This window comes from Octopus bimaculoides, chromosome 6 (genome assembly GCF_046866305.1).
Source record: "Octopus bimaculoides isolate indiv1 chromosome 6, ASM4686630v1, whole genome shotgun sequence".
In the NCBI taxonomy this organism is placed as follows: domain Eukaryota; kingdom Metazoa; phylum Mollusca; class Cephalopoda; order Octopoda; family Octopodidae; genus Octopus; species Octopus bimaculoides.
The window spans coordinates 589,400-601,899 of NC_142933.1; the positions used below are offsets into that span (position 1 = coordinate 589,400).

General features: G+C 44.5%; 1 protein-coding gene across 2 annotated transcripts in view; it reads left to right on the top strand.

The window, feature by feature from the left end:
- Window positions 1-12,500, top strand: part of LOC106872203 (dnaJ homolog subfamily C member 4) — a 25,211-nt gene that overhangs the window by 8,795 nt on the left and 3,916 nt on the right. For both annotated transcript variants that reach the window (XM_014919103.3, XM_089353329.1), the window contains 3 exons: window positions 1-124; window positions 7,369-7,455; window positions 9,257-9,373. The exon at window positions 1-124 is cut by the window's left edge and continues 65 nt beyond it. In XM_014919103.3, the coding sequence (XP_014774589.1) occupies window positions 1-124; window positions 7,369-7,455; window positions 9,257-9,329 (284 nt within the window). In that variant the 3' untranslated portion in view covers window positions 9,330-9,373. The remainder of the gene's footprint in view (window positions 125-7,368; window positions 7,456-9,256; window positions 9,374-12,500) is intronic.

The following is a 12,500-nucleotide window of genomic DNA, read 5'->3' on the forward strand; positions in this document are numbered from 1 at the left end:
AGGAATTTAAGGACCGCCCATACTACAGCATTAAAGGTTTAAGACGACAACCAAACTCCTACATTTTGTTTGGAATCCTGATCTGGGTGGTTGTTGGGGTGTTTGCGCATTATTTCTTGATCAAGTAAGTTATGTGGGAGTTAATGATCAACTTCAATTTGTCAGGTGTATTATATTATGAACACTGAATTATGAAGTGTGGTTGTTAGATGGCACTAGACCTTGGACAAGACACATCACTCTATTTTCCTCAGTCTTCATGGCTGTGTAACATAGCTATCATTGTGTTGTGCTCCTTAGTCAAGGCACACCACTCTAGGCAGCTCAGCTAATACTTTATTTCCATCCTGTCTACCCCTCCATCCTCTCTCTCCCCCTTCGTAGTTTTTCCTTTAAGGTCTTCAGGTTCTGGCTATATATAAATGAGAAACCCATTCTAAATTATCTAGCTGACGTACTACGACGAAATACCCAAGATGCAGATAAGATAGAGATTTTTATTTATTTACGGCCTCAAACATCTCAATACCTTGCGCTTTCTTGTTTCTCTCCATGAAATTCAATTGAATTCAGTTGTTGTCTTAAATTCATGCTTATTCATTTTCTAAGCTTCCTAAATTCATGCTACGTTATATTCTAATCACCCAGAATTCATTGCTCTTTTAAAAAAATTACGATTTATGCATTGTTGTCTCTCAAATATTTAAAATCTACAATTAAGAGCCCTCTCTACTCGCTGGCGGTACCTACCCACCACCACTACCCATTTTCCTTTATTCAAAAATTCTTATCGCTCCTTAAAATTATGGCTTTTAAGTGTTGATTTCTCAGCCCAAGAATTACAGCGTGATGTGCTGCTTGACTGGTCCCCCCTCTCCCTCTCTCTCTCTCTCTCTCTCTTTATATATATATATGATGATGATGATGATGATCTTTTCTCCCGCCATGCCTCTGTCTACCCCTCCATCCTCTCTCTCCCCCTTCGTAGTTTTTCCTTTAAGGTCTTCAGGTTCTGGCTATATATAAATGAGAAACCCATTCTAAATTATCTAGCTGACGTACTACGACGAAATACCCAAGATGCAGATAAGATAGAGATTTTTATTTATTTACGGCCTCAAACATCTCAATACCTTGCGCTTTCTTGTTTCTCTCCATGAAATTCAATTGAATTCAGTTGTTGTCTTAAATTCATGCTTATTCATTTTCTAAGCTTCCTAAATTCATGCTACGTTATATTCTAATCACCCAGAATTCATTGCTCTTTTAAAAAAATTACGATTTATGCATTGTTGTCTCTCAAATATTTAAAATCTACAATTAAGAGCCCTCTCTACTCGCTGGCGGTAACCCGCCCTCCCACCCCCTCCACCGGAAGTTCATTCGTCTGTCATTCGTCTGTCATTCCTCTGTCATCCCACCCCCTCCACCGGAAGTTTCATTCCTCTGTCATCCCACCCCCTCCACCGGAAGTTCATTCCTCTGCCATCCCACCCCCTCCACCGGAAGTTCATTCCTCTGTCATCCCACCCCCTCCACCGGAAGTTCATTCCTCTGCCACCCCCCCTCCACCGGAAGTTCATTCCTCTGCCACCCCCCCTCCACCGGAAGTTCATTCCTCTGTCATCCCACCCCTCCACCGGAAGTTCATTCCTCTGTCACCCCACCCCCTCCACCGGAAGTTCATTCCTCTGTCATCGCACCCCCTCCACCGGAAGTTCATTCCTCTGCCATCCCACCCCCTCCACCGGAAGTTCATTTCTCTGTCATCCCGCCCCCTCCACCGGAAGTTCATTCCTCTGTCATCCCACCCCCTCCACCGGAAGTTCATTCCTCTGTCATCCCACCCCTCCACCGGAAGTTCATTCCTCTGTCATCCCACCCCCTCCACCGGAAGTTCATTCCTCTGTCATCCCACCCCTCCACCGGAAGTTCATTCCTCTGTCATCCCACCCCCTCCACCGGAAGTTCATTCCTCTGTCATCCCACCCCCTCCACCGGAAGTTCATTCCTCTGTCATCCCGCCCCCTCCACCGGAAGTTCATCCCTTTGTCATCCTGTCAACCTCGGCTGTCTCCCGGAACCCATCTAGTGGCCTTGGCCATCCTCTCCCCTACCTTTGGGTAGCGCATTAAGGTTGAGAAATGTTTGCAGGTTGTAGGTAATGTTTTGCTTATGAATTCTTCCAATTGCAAGTTTTCTTTTCAGGTACACGACACTGCTTTTCCTCTTCCCAGGCTACAGGCCCACACCCCCAACACCCATACTGTTAGGATTGGCACTCTCAACGTCGGCACGCTGAAAGGTAGATCTGGTGAAATTGTTGAGATGCTTGAACGGAGATGCGTAGATATGTGCTGCATCCAGGAAGTAAGATGGAGAGGAGGTTCTGCAAGGTTCCTCACAGGCAAAGAACACAGGTACAAGATTTTCTGGGCAGGGAACACTGACGGGGTCGGGGGCGTAGGAATACTTCTAGCGGAGAAATGGGTGGATAAGGTAATCGAGGTCGTTAGAGTAAGTGACAGAGTACTTAAGATCAGACTAGTGCTTCATCATAGATTAGCTACTGTCATCTCAGCCTATGCACCTCAACCTGGGCTACCAGATGGTCTGAAAGACCAATTCTATGACACCCTCTTGCAAACTACCTCGTCGACGAGTGACAGGGACCTTCTCTTTGTGGCTGGAGACTTCAACGGTCATGTCGGACGTCGTGCTGGGGGCTTCCATGGCATACATGGAGGCTATGGCTTCGGTTCCCGCAACGAGGAGGGAACCAGACTGCTGGAGTTCTGTGATGCAACCAATCTTATAGTCTGCAATACCAACTTCAGGAAACCTGCCAGTCACCTAGTCACCTACCGCTCCGGCAGACACTCTAGCCAAATCGACTACATCCTCGCCAGAAATAGGGAAAGAGGGCGGCTTATAAATGCCAAAACCTACCCTGGCGAAGAATGTACCCCACAACATAGATTAGTAGTTAGCGACTTTGGGATCAAGGCAAAATGGGTGCCCAGAATTAGACAGGCTTGGAGAAGAAGGGTGTGGAAGCTTAAAGACCCTGCAAACGGACAGAGACTTAGAGACAAGTTACTTGAAGCATTTAACGAAATAGAAGGGGATATAGCATCATACAACGTGGAAGACAATTGGAGATTTCTGCGGGACAACCTGTTGAAAGCCACCGACCAGATTTGTGGGTGGTGTAAGGTCCCCTCCCAACCCAGAGTAACGTGGTGGTGGAACAAGGAGGTAGACAGGGCTATTAGACAAAAGAAACAAGCTTGGAAGGACTGGAAGAACGGTGGTAGCAGGGAATTGTACCAATGTGCCAGAAGGGAGGCTAGGCGACAGGTTTATTTAGCCAGAGGGGAAGCAGATAAGGAAAGATTTGCCAATGTTCTGCGCCGTGAGGACCAAAGACTCGAGGTATTTCGGGTTGCAAGACAGTGTAGGAGAGAGAATAGTGATGTTGTAGGAGAGAAATGTGTTCGCATGGATGATGGTACGCTTGCATTAAATGAGGATGCAAAGAAAGAGGTCTGGAGATGCCACTACGATAGATTGCTTAATAAAGAGAATGAATGGGAGAAAGAGAGCCTGCCTTATGTCGACCCAATAGAGGGACCAGCTATCCGAGTTGATAGTACCAGGGTAGATAAAGCAATTAAGAGTATGAAGACCGGGAAAGCCCCCGGCCCATCAGGAATCACTGCAGAGATGCTCAAAATATCTGGCAGTGTTGGCTATAGCCTAGTCACCCGTATTACGAACCAGGTGATACACGAAGGAGTCATACCCTATGACTGGTGTAGCAGCATCATAGTCAACTGCTACAAAGGTAAAGGGGACGCTTTAGATACAAATAATTACAGAGGCATCAAGCTGTTAGATCAGGTTATGAAAGTTACAGAGAGGGTCATAGCCCAACTAATTAGGGAGCGAATCAATTTAGATGAGATGCAGTTTGGGTTCGTGCCAGGTAAAAGCACTACTGATGCCTTATTTCTAGTGAGACAGTTGCAAGAGAAATACCTAGCCAAGGATAAACCTCTGTACCTGGCTTTCGTTGACATGGAGAAAGCCTTTGACAGGGTCCCCCGATCCCTTATCTGGTGGTCAATGAGGAAACTTGGGATAGAAGAATGGCTAGTGAGAGCTGTGCGAGCCATGTACAGAGATGCGGCCAGTAAGGTGAGGGTTGGAAATGAGTACAGCAATGAATTCCGGGTAGAGGTAGGGGTCCACCAAGGTTCCGTCCTCAGCCCCCTATTATTTACCATAGTCCTCCAGGCAATCACAGAGGAGTTCAAGACAGGTTGCCCCTGGGAGCTCCTCTATGCTGATGACCTTGCCCTAATTGCGGAGTCACTATCAGAACTAGAGGAGAAGTTTCAGGTGTGGAAGCAAGGTCTAGAATTGAAGGGCCTTAGAGTCAACCTAGCTAAAACCAAAATCCTAATAAGTAGGAAGGTAGATAAAACACAAACCCCTTCAGGTAGATGGCCCTGCTCAGTATGTAGAAAAGGAGTAGGTAGTAACTCTATAAGATGTACCCGGTGCAAGCTATGGACACATAAGAGGTGCAGCAACATCAAAGGCAGGTTAACTAGCAAGTTAGTTTTTGTTTGTGGCAGATGTTCAGGTGCAATAAAGACTGCAAACAAACAGGAAACAACTTCTATCTCATTCCAGGGTGAAAAACTAGAGGTAGTCGATAGCTTCCGCTATCTGGGCGACCAAGTTAGTAGTGGGGGTGGGTGCGCTGAAAGTGTAGCTGCTAGAATAAGAATAGCCTGGGCAAAGTTTAGAGAGCTCTTACCCCTGCTGGCGACAAAGGGACTCTCACTCAGAGTAAAAGGCAGACTGTATGACGCATGCGTACGAACAACCATGCTACATGGCAGTGAAACATGGGCTGTAACTGCTGAGGACATACGTAAGCTCGCAAGGAATGAAGCCAGTATGCTCCGTTGGATGTGTAATGTCAATGTGAATACCCGTCAGAGTGTAAGTATCTTGAGAGAAAAGCTGAACATTAGAAGCATCAGTTGTGGCGTGCAAGAGAGACGATTGCGCTGGTATGGACATGTGGTGAGAATGGAGGAGGATAGCTGCGTGAAAAAGTGCCACACCCTAACAGTTGAGGGAACCCGTGGAAGAGGTAGGCCCAGGAAGACCTGGGCTGAGGTGGTGAGGCAAGACCTTCGTACATTGGGCCTCACCGAGGCGATGACTACGGACCGAGACCTTTGGAAATGGGCTGTGCGTGAGAAGACCCGGCAAGCCAAGTAAGATCGTTGCCAGTGCCCCTGGACTGGTTCTTGTGCGGGTGGCACATGAGATGCACCATTTTGAGCGTGGCCGTTGCCAGTACCGCCTGACTGGCTCCTGTAGGATTTTCGAGCGAGATCGTTGCCAGTGCCCCTGGACTGGCTTGTGCGGGTGGCACATAAAAGACACCATTTCGAGCGTGGCCGTTTTCGTGCGGGTGACACGTAAAAGCACCCACTACACTCTCTGAGTGGTTGGCGTTAGGAAGGGCATCCAGCTGTAGAAACTCTGCCAAATCAGACTGGAGCCTGGTGTTGCCATCCGGTTTCACCAGTCCTCAGTCAAATCGTCCAACCCATGCTAGCATGGAAAGCGGACGTTAAACGATGATGATGATGATGATTGGCCCCAAGAGAATGAAAGGCAAAGTTGACCTTGGCAGAAATTGAACTCACAACATAAGGACTGATGAGAAGCTGCTAAACCTCTCTAACTGCCTCAGTCTACCTAGGTGTGTCCCTCGATGTTAGCTGCTATTGTGTTGTGTTCCTTAAGCCAGACTTTCTACTAATCAAACCTACCTAGTTGTGTAATATAACTACCATTGTGTTGTGTTCCCTAAACAAGACAAACTACTCTACTCGTCTCTCCTTAAGCAAGACACTCTACTTTACTCAACCTCATTATGACTAGAGATCGTACTATCTTCAAGAACTCCTCACCAGTGTTGAACCAGAATATTTCTTTCCAGAATGGAATCAACACAAAGAATTGAACTGAATTGAGAGAAGCAAATATTATTTTCAGAATTGTTTTTGTTTGCTCAGAGCTGACAGGTTGTACTGAATCTGAAACAACAACAACAACAACAACAACAACAACAACAACACATGGACATCCTGTAATTATTGGTTTATTTCTTAATAGTCCTGAATATTATAAAGCGCCATAGAGTTTCATCACACTTCTGTTACCCAGTGACTAACACACCATCTCCACAAGATCTCGTGTTTTAATTTCAATTCTGTAATGCTTGTTCAGGGCCTGTGTTAGTATCAGAAGGAAGGAAGGAAAGACTGAGAATTCTCTGACTAAACTAGCTATGTCCTATTTAAAATGGATTTGGCTGTTATTTCTAGCATGTTGAAGAGGCTCTCATTGGCTCATCAAACTTGCATTTTCATAAAAGGTATCATCCCTTAATTATCTCTTTAATTATCATCCTGTAATTATCTCTTTTAAAAAGGCTAGAAATATATTTTGTCTTTATTTACATTTGACAGATATTTGTCCTCATCTTGTTTGTTGTTAACACAATATTTCAGGTGATATACCCTCCAGCCTTCATCAGGTGTCTTGGGGAAATTTTGAACCTGGGTTCTCATTCCTAAGATATTTTTCAATGTTGTTGTTATTATCATTATTATTATTATTATTATTATTATTATTATTATTATTATTATTATTATTATTATTATTATTCAGATCACTGCCTGGAATTGAACTCAGAATCTTGGGGTTAGTAGCCCGCAATCTTAACCACTACGCCATATGCATAGTGGTTAAGAGCGCGGGCTACTAACCCCAAGATTCCGAGTTCGATTCCAGGCAGTGACAAATACCTTAGGAATGAGAACCCAGGTTCGAAATTTCCCCAGGACATTTGATGAAGGCTGGAGGGTATATCAACCGAAACATTGTGTTAGCAACAAACAGGATAAGGACAAATATCTGTCAAATGTAAGTAATGTATATATAATTCCTCATCTCTTAAATATAGAACTATATTTTGTCTTTGTGCACAGACTGGTGACTTGGCCCAAATACTTCTGAGTCACCTGGGCCCCAGGTGCCACTAGCTTAAGCTTGTCTCCCCAAAACAGGTACCATCACTCCAACATACTTCCACACAGTTTCCATCTACCAAACTTTACTGATAAATCTTTGGTCAGCCTGCAACTACCCAAAGTGCTGTGTAATGAAATCAGATTCAGAGCCCCCATGTAGTTGTGGAGTGAACATTCTCAATCTCATAATCAGGTCTTTGCTCAAACTGATAATTTCTTTTCATTTTCCTCTTGTCTACAGTTTGTCCAGGGATTATAGCAGATCAGTGATGGATCAGAGAGATATTGAATTCCACAAACTTTACAAAGAGAGAAGAGATAAAGCACTGTAAATATATTTTCTTCAATAAGTTTTGTTTGATTTTTTTGTTTTTACACTTGCTCCCATTTTTGTTAAAGATTTGTTGTTTTGTCCCTTGGTCATTCTTGACCCAAGAGAACGAAAGGCAAAGTTGACCTTGGCAGAAATTGAACTCACAACATAAGGACTGATGCTAAGCCTCTCTAACTGCCTCAGTCTACCTAGGTGCATCCCTCAATGTTAGCTGCTATTGTGTTGTGTTCCTTAAGCCAGACTTTCTACTAATCAAACCTACCTAGTTGTGTAATATAACTACCATTGCGTTGTGTTCCCTAAACAAGACAAACTACTCTACTCGTCTCTCCTTAAGCAAGACACTCTACTTGGGTCATTTGTGACCGAGTGAGTTTCAAGCAATGACCATCCTGTTTTCATCATATAGCCAAATTTTGTCCCCTGGGATGGTCAGGATGCTATCAAAACTGTGTGCAGGTCAATAGCATGATCTTTGCTGTTGTCAAACATGTATTGTTGACATTTGAACCCAAATCATCTCTGATCAGGTAGAATTATGATCAGAAGTGTTCCAGATGTCACTTTTCTCAAACATTGTGCATTCTGTCTGACCCTTGGAAATATGAAAAAGTGGACATTTGATGATGATGATCACCGCTTAACATCCATCTTCCTTGCATGCATGGGTAGGACAGTTGACAGGAGCTGGCAAGGTAGGAAAAAACCTACCTTAAGCTACTCTATGTTTTGGCAAGGATTTTACAGCTGGATGCCCTTCCTAAAACCAACTACTCCACGGAGGTGGTTTGTGTTTTATCTCTTGATCAATGGCCGGACAAGTGAAAATATTTTTTAATATGTGTTTTGGGGAAAGGGGATCTTTTGAAGTGGGCGTCAAATGAAATGAGACATGGACAGTTTTATGACTGAACTTCTTTTGAAGTTTGCGTGAGACGGAAGAATTGATGTGCGTGCGTATGTCTCTGTGTGTGTGTGTGTGTGTATGTTTGATGGGGTGTGCGAGACAGAGAGAGAGTAATGTTGATGGTGTGTGTGTGTGTATATCAGAGAGAGAGAAATAACTGAATTTTTTATTCAGTTTTTGTAGTGAGTGAATGTGTGAGTGATTGACAGAGAAAAATCGAGAGAGAGAGAGTAATTATGTATGTACGAATGGCTTCAGTGACACACACTCACATACACGCATGCAGGTTGTTTTAGTCGATTTTCTCGGTAACTATGGGGGCTAGGAAAAAATATAAAGTGCGTTCCAATCTATGCACCTGTCTCCACATGTGTGCCATATTTCACGCGAATCCACCCAGCCATTTGGCCGTGAACCTCGAGACAAGAAAGAATACAATGGTTGCCCATGTTCGATTTATATTATAGATTAATCAAATTCCCACATAGTTACTTTGATGTAATAATACCTGGCAGGTATTGCCACCTGGTTGTTAATAAAAGATAAACAAACTACTACAACTAATGCACGTTTTTGTTGGCAGATTGACCGTCTCTCTACCAATGAACAACAAAAGTATATTGTAATAGTGAATTGTTACATAATTATTAGCCTCATTTACTAATTACCAAATTTATTCCAGTAAATGACTGAAATGTAAACAGTTTGACTGAGATGGAGGACACATGCATGGTTGTGAGAATACAACTGAAGTTACTTGAAACCCTGTGTGTGTGTATTCTTATAATCCACACCCAATATATCTCACCTGTATACACCTATCTACACACACACACGTACACATTCATACATTCATACAACTCAACCTCTCTCTCTCTTATACAACAGGTTACATGGCAATGAACTACAAAGGGAGATTCTGATGAGTCGGTACCAAGAGGAGAATGGAAGAAATCCTTGACTGCCACACACTTCAGTTCGATCTGCAATTTTAGCAATTCTGTTGTGAGTTATCTCCCTTCTTTTCTACAAACACACACACACACACACACACACACACACTTATTACTGCACAATGTATTAACAAGGCTTATATTGAGGTTTATGTTTCTTAACTGGGATCAAAGCTACAGAGAGAAAATATCAAGAGAATATTTTTATCATTCCTTCGCCCATGTGACCTTCTTTAGTCGTCATCATCATCATCATCGGTTAACGTCCGTTTTCCATGCTGGCATGGGTTGGACGGTTTGACTGGGGACTGGCAAGCCAGTCAGCCTCACCAGGCTCCAATCTGATCTGGCAATGTTTCTACAGCTGGATGCCCTTCCTAATGCCAACCACACCAAGAGTGTAGTGGATGCTTTTTACATACCATCAGCATAGGAGCCAGTCAAGTGGCACTGGCATCAGCCACATTTGGATGGTGCTCTTTACATGCTACCAGCATGGGGAGCCAGTCAAGTGGCACTGGCAATCACCCACACATGAATGGTGCTTATTGCAGGCCACCAGCACTATTATTTAATTACTGTGCTGCTTTAATCTGGTTAGATTTTCAGATAACCCTGTGGTCATCATCACTGAGATTATTCAAATTGGATTCTTTGATCTTCAGTGGCGGGGGGGGGGGGGAGCTGTCTTTACAAGGGCTTATTAGAAGAAAGTGTGCTGTTGTTGTTAGGTTAGCTTTTTTTTTGTCTCCCAAGTCATCATTCTTGAGAAGAATCATTAGATGTGCAGCCTCTGTCAGGTTAGTTTTTTGGTTCTAGATTCACTGTGGCAGAGGAAACACAACCAAAAAAGCAAAATGAAGAGCAAAGCAAAGCCTTGGCTGTGTACTTAAGAAGTTTGCTTCTCAACCACATGGTTTACGGTTCAGTCCCACTACGTTGCACCTTGGGCACATGTTTTTGGCATAGCATTGAACCAACTAAAGCCTTCCAAATGAATTTTTAGTTGACAGAAATTGGATAATATCTATTATATATATATCATCATCATCGTTTAACGTCCGCTTTCCATGCTAGCATGGGTTGGACGATTTGACTGAGGACTGGTGAAACCGGATGGCAACACCAGGCTCCAGTCTGATTTGGCAGAGTTTCTACAGCTGGATGCCCTTCCTAACGCCAACCACTCAGAGAGTGTAGTGGGTGCTTTTACGTGTCACCCGCACGAAAACGGCCACGCTCGAAATGGTGTCTTTTATGTGCCACCCGCACAAGCCAGTCCAGGGGCACTGGCAACGATCTCGCTCGAAAATCCTACAGGAGCCAGTCAGGCGGTACTGGCAACGGCCACGCTCAAAATGGTGCATCTCATGTGCCACCCGCACAAGAACCAGTCCAGGGGTACTGGCAACGATCTTACTTGGCTTGCCGGGTCTTCTCACGCACAGCACATTTCCAAAGGTCTCGGTCAGTAGTCATCGCCTCGGTGAGGCCCAATGTACGAAGGTCTTGCCTCACCACCTCAGCCCAGGTCTTCCTGGGCCTACCTCTTCCACGGGTTCCCTCAACTGTTAGGGTGTGGCACTTTTTCACGCAGCTATCCTCCTCCATTCTCACCACATGTCCATACCAGCGCAATTGTCTCTCTTGCACACCACAACTGATGCTTCTAATGTTCAGCTTTTCTCTCAAGATACTTACACTCTGACGGGTATTCACATTGACATTACACATCCAACGGAGCATACTGGCTTCATTCCTTGCGAGCTTACGTATGTCCTCAGCAGTTACAGCCCATGTTTCACTGCCATGTAGCATGGTTGTTCGTACGCATGCGTCATACAGTCTGCCTTTTACTCTGAGTGAGAGTCCCTTTGTCGCCAGCAGGGGTAAGAGCTCTCTAAACTTTGCCCAGGCTATTCTTATTCTAGCAGCTACACTTTCAGCGCACCCACCCCCACTACTAACTTGGTCGCCCAGATAGCGGAAGCTATCGACTACCTCTAGTTTTTCACCCTGGAATGAGATAGAAGTTGTTTCCTGTTTGTTTGCAGTCTTTATTGCACCTGAACATCTGCCACAAACAAAAACTAACTTGCTAGTTAACCTGCCTTTGATGTTGCTGCACCTCTTATGTGTCCATAGCTTGCACCGGGTACATCTTATAGAGTTACTACCTACTCCTTTTCTACATACTGAGCAGGGCCATCTACCTGAAGGGGTTTGTGTTTTATCTACCTTCCTACTTATTAGGATTTTGGTTTTAGCTAGGTTGACTCTAAGGCCCTTCAATTCTAGACCTTGCTTCCACACCTGAAACTTCTCCTCTAGTTCTGATAGTGACTCCGCAATTAGGGCAAGGTCATCAGCATAGAGGAGCTCCCAGGGGCAACCTGTCTTGAACTCCTCTGTGATTGCCTGGAGGACTATGGTAAATAAGAGGGGGCTGAGGACGGAACCTTGGTGGACCCCTACCTCTACCCGGAATTCATTGCCGTACTCATTTCCAACCCTCACCTTACTGGCAGCATCTCTGTACATGGCTTGCACAGCTCTCACTAACCATTCTTCTATCCCAAGTTTCCTCATTGACCACCAGATAAGGGATCGGGGGACCCTGTCAAAGGCTTTCTCCATGTCAACGAAAGCCAGGTACAGAGGTTTATCCTTAGCTAGGTATTTCTCCTGCAACTGTCTCACTAGAAATAAGGCATCAGTAGTGCTTTTACCTGGCACGAACCCAAACTGCATCTCATCTAAATTGATTCGCTCCCTAATTAGTTGGGCTATGACCCTCTCTGTAACTTTCATAACCTGATCTAGCAGCTTGATGCCTCTGTAATTATTTGTATCTAAAGCGTCCCCTTTACCTTTGTAGCAGTTGACTATGATGCTGCTACACCAGTCATTGGGTATGACTCCTTCGTGTATCACCTGGTTCGTAATACGGGTGACTAGGCTATAGCCAACACTGCCAGATATTTTGAGCATCTCTGCAGTGATTCCTGATGGGCCGGGGGCTTTCCCGGTCTTCATACTCTTAATTGCTTTATCTACCCTGGTACTATCAACTCGGATAGCTGGTCCCTCTATTGGGTCGACATACGGCAGGCTCTCTTCCTCCCATTCATTCTCTTTATTAAGCAATCTATCGTAGTGGCATCTCTAGACCTCTTTCT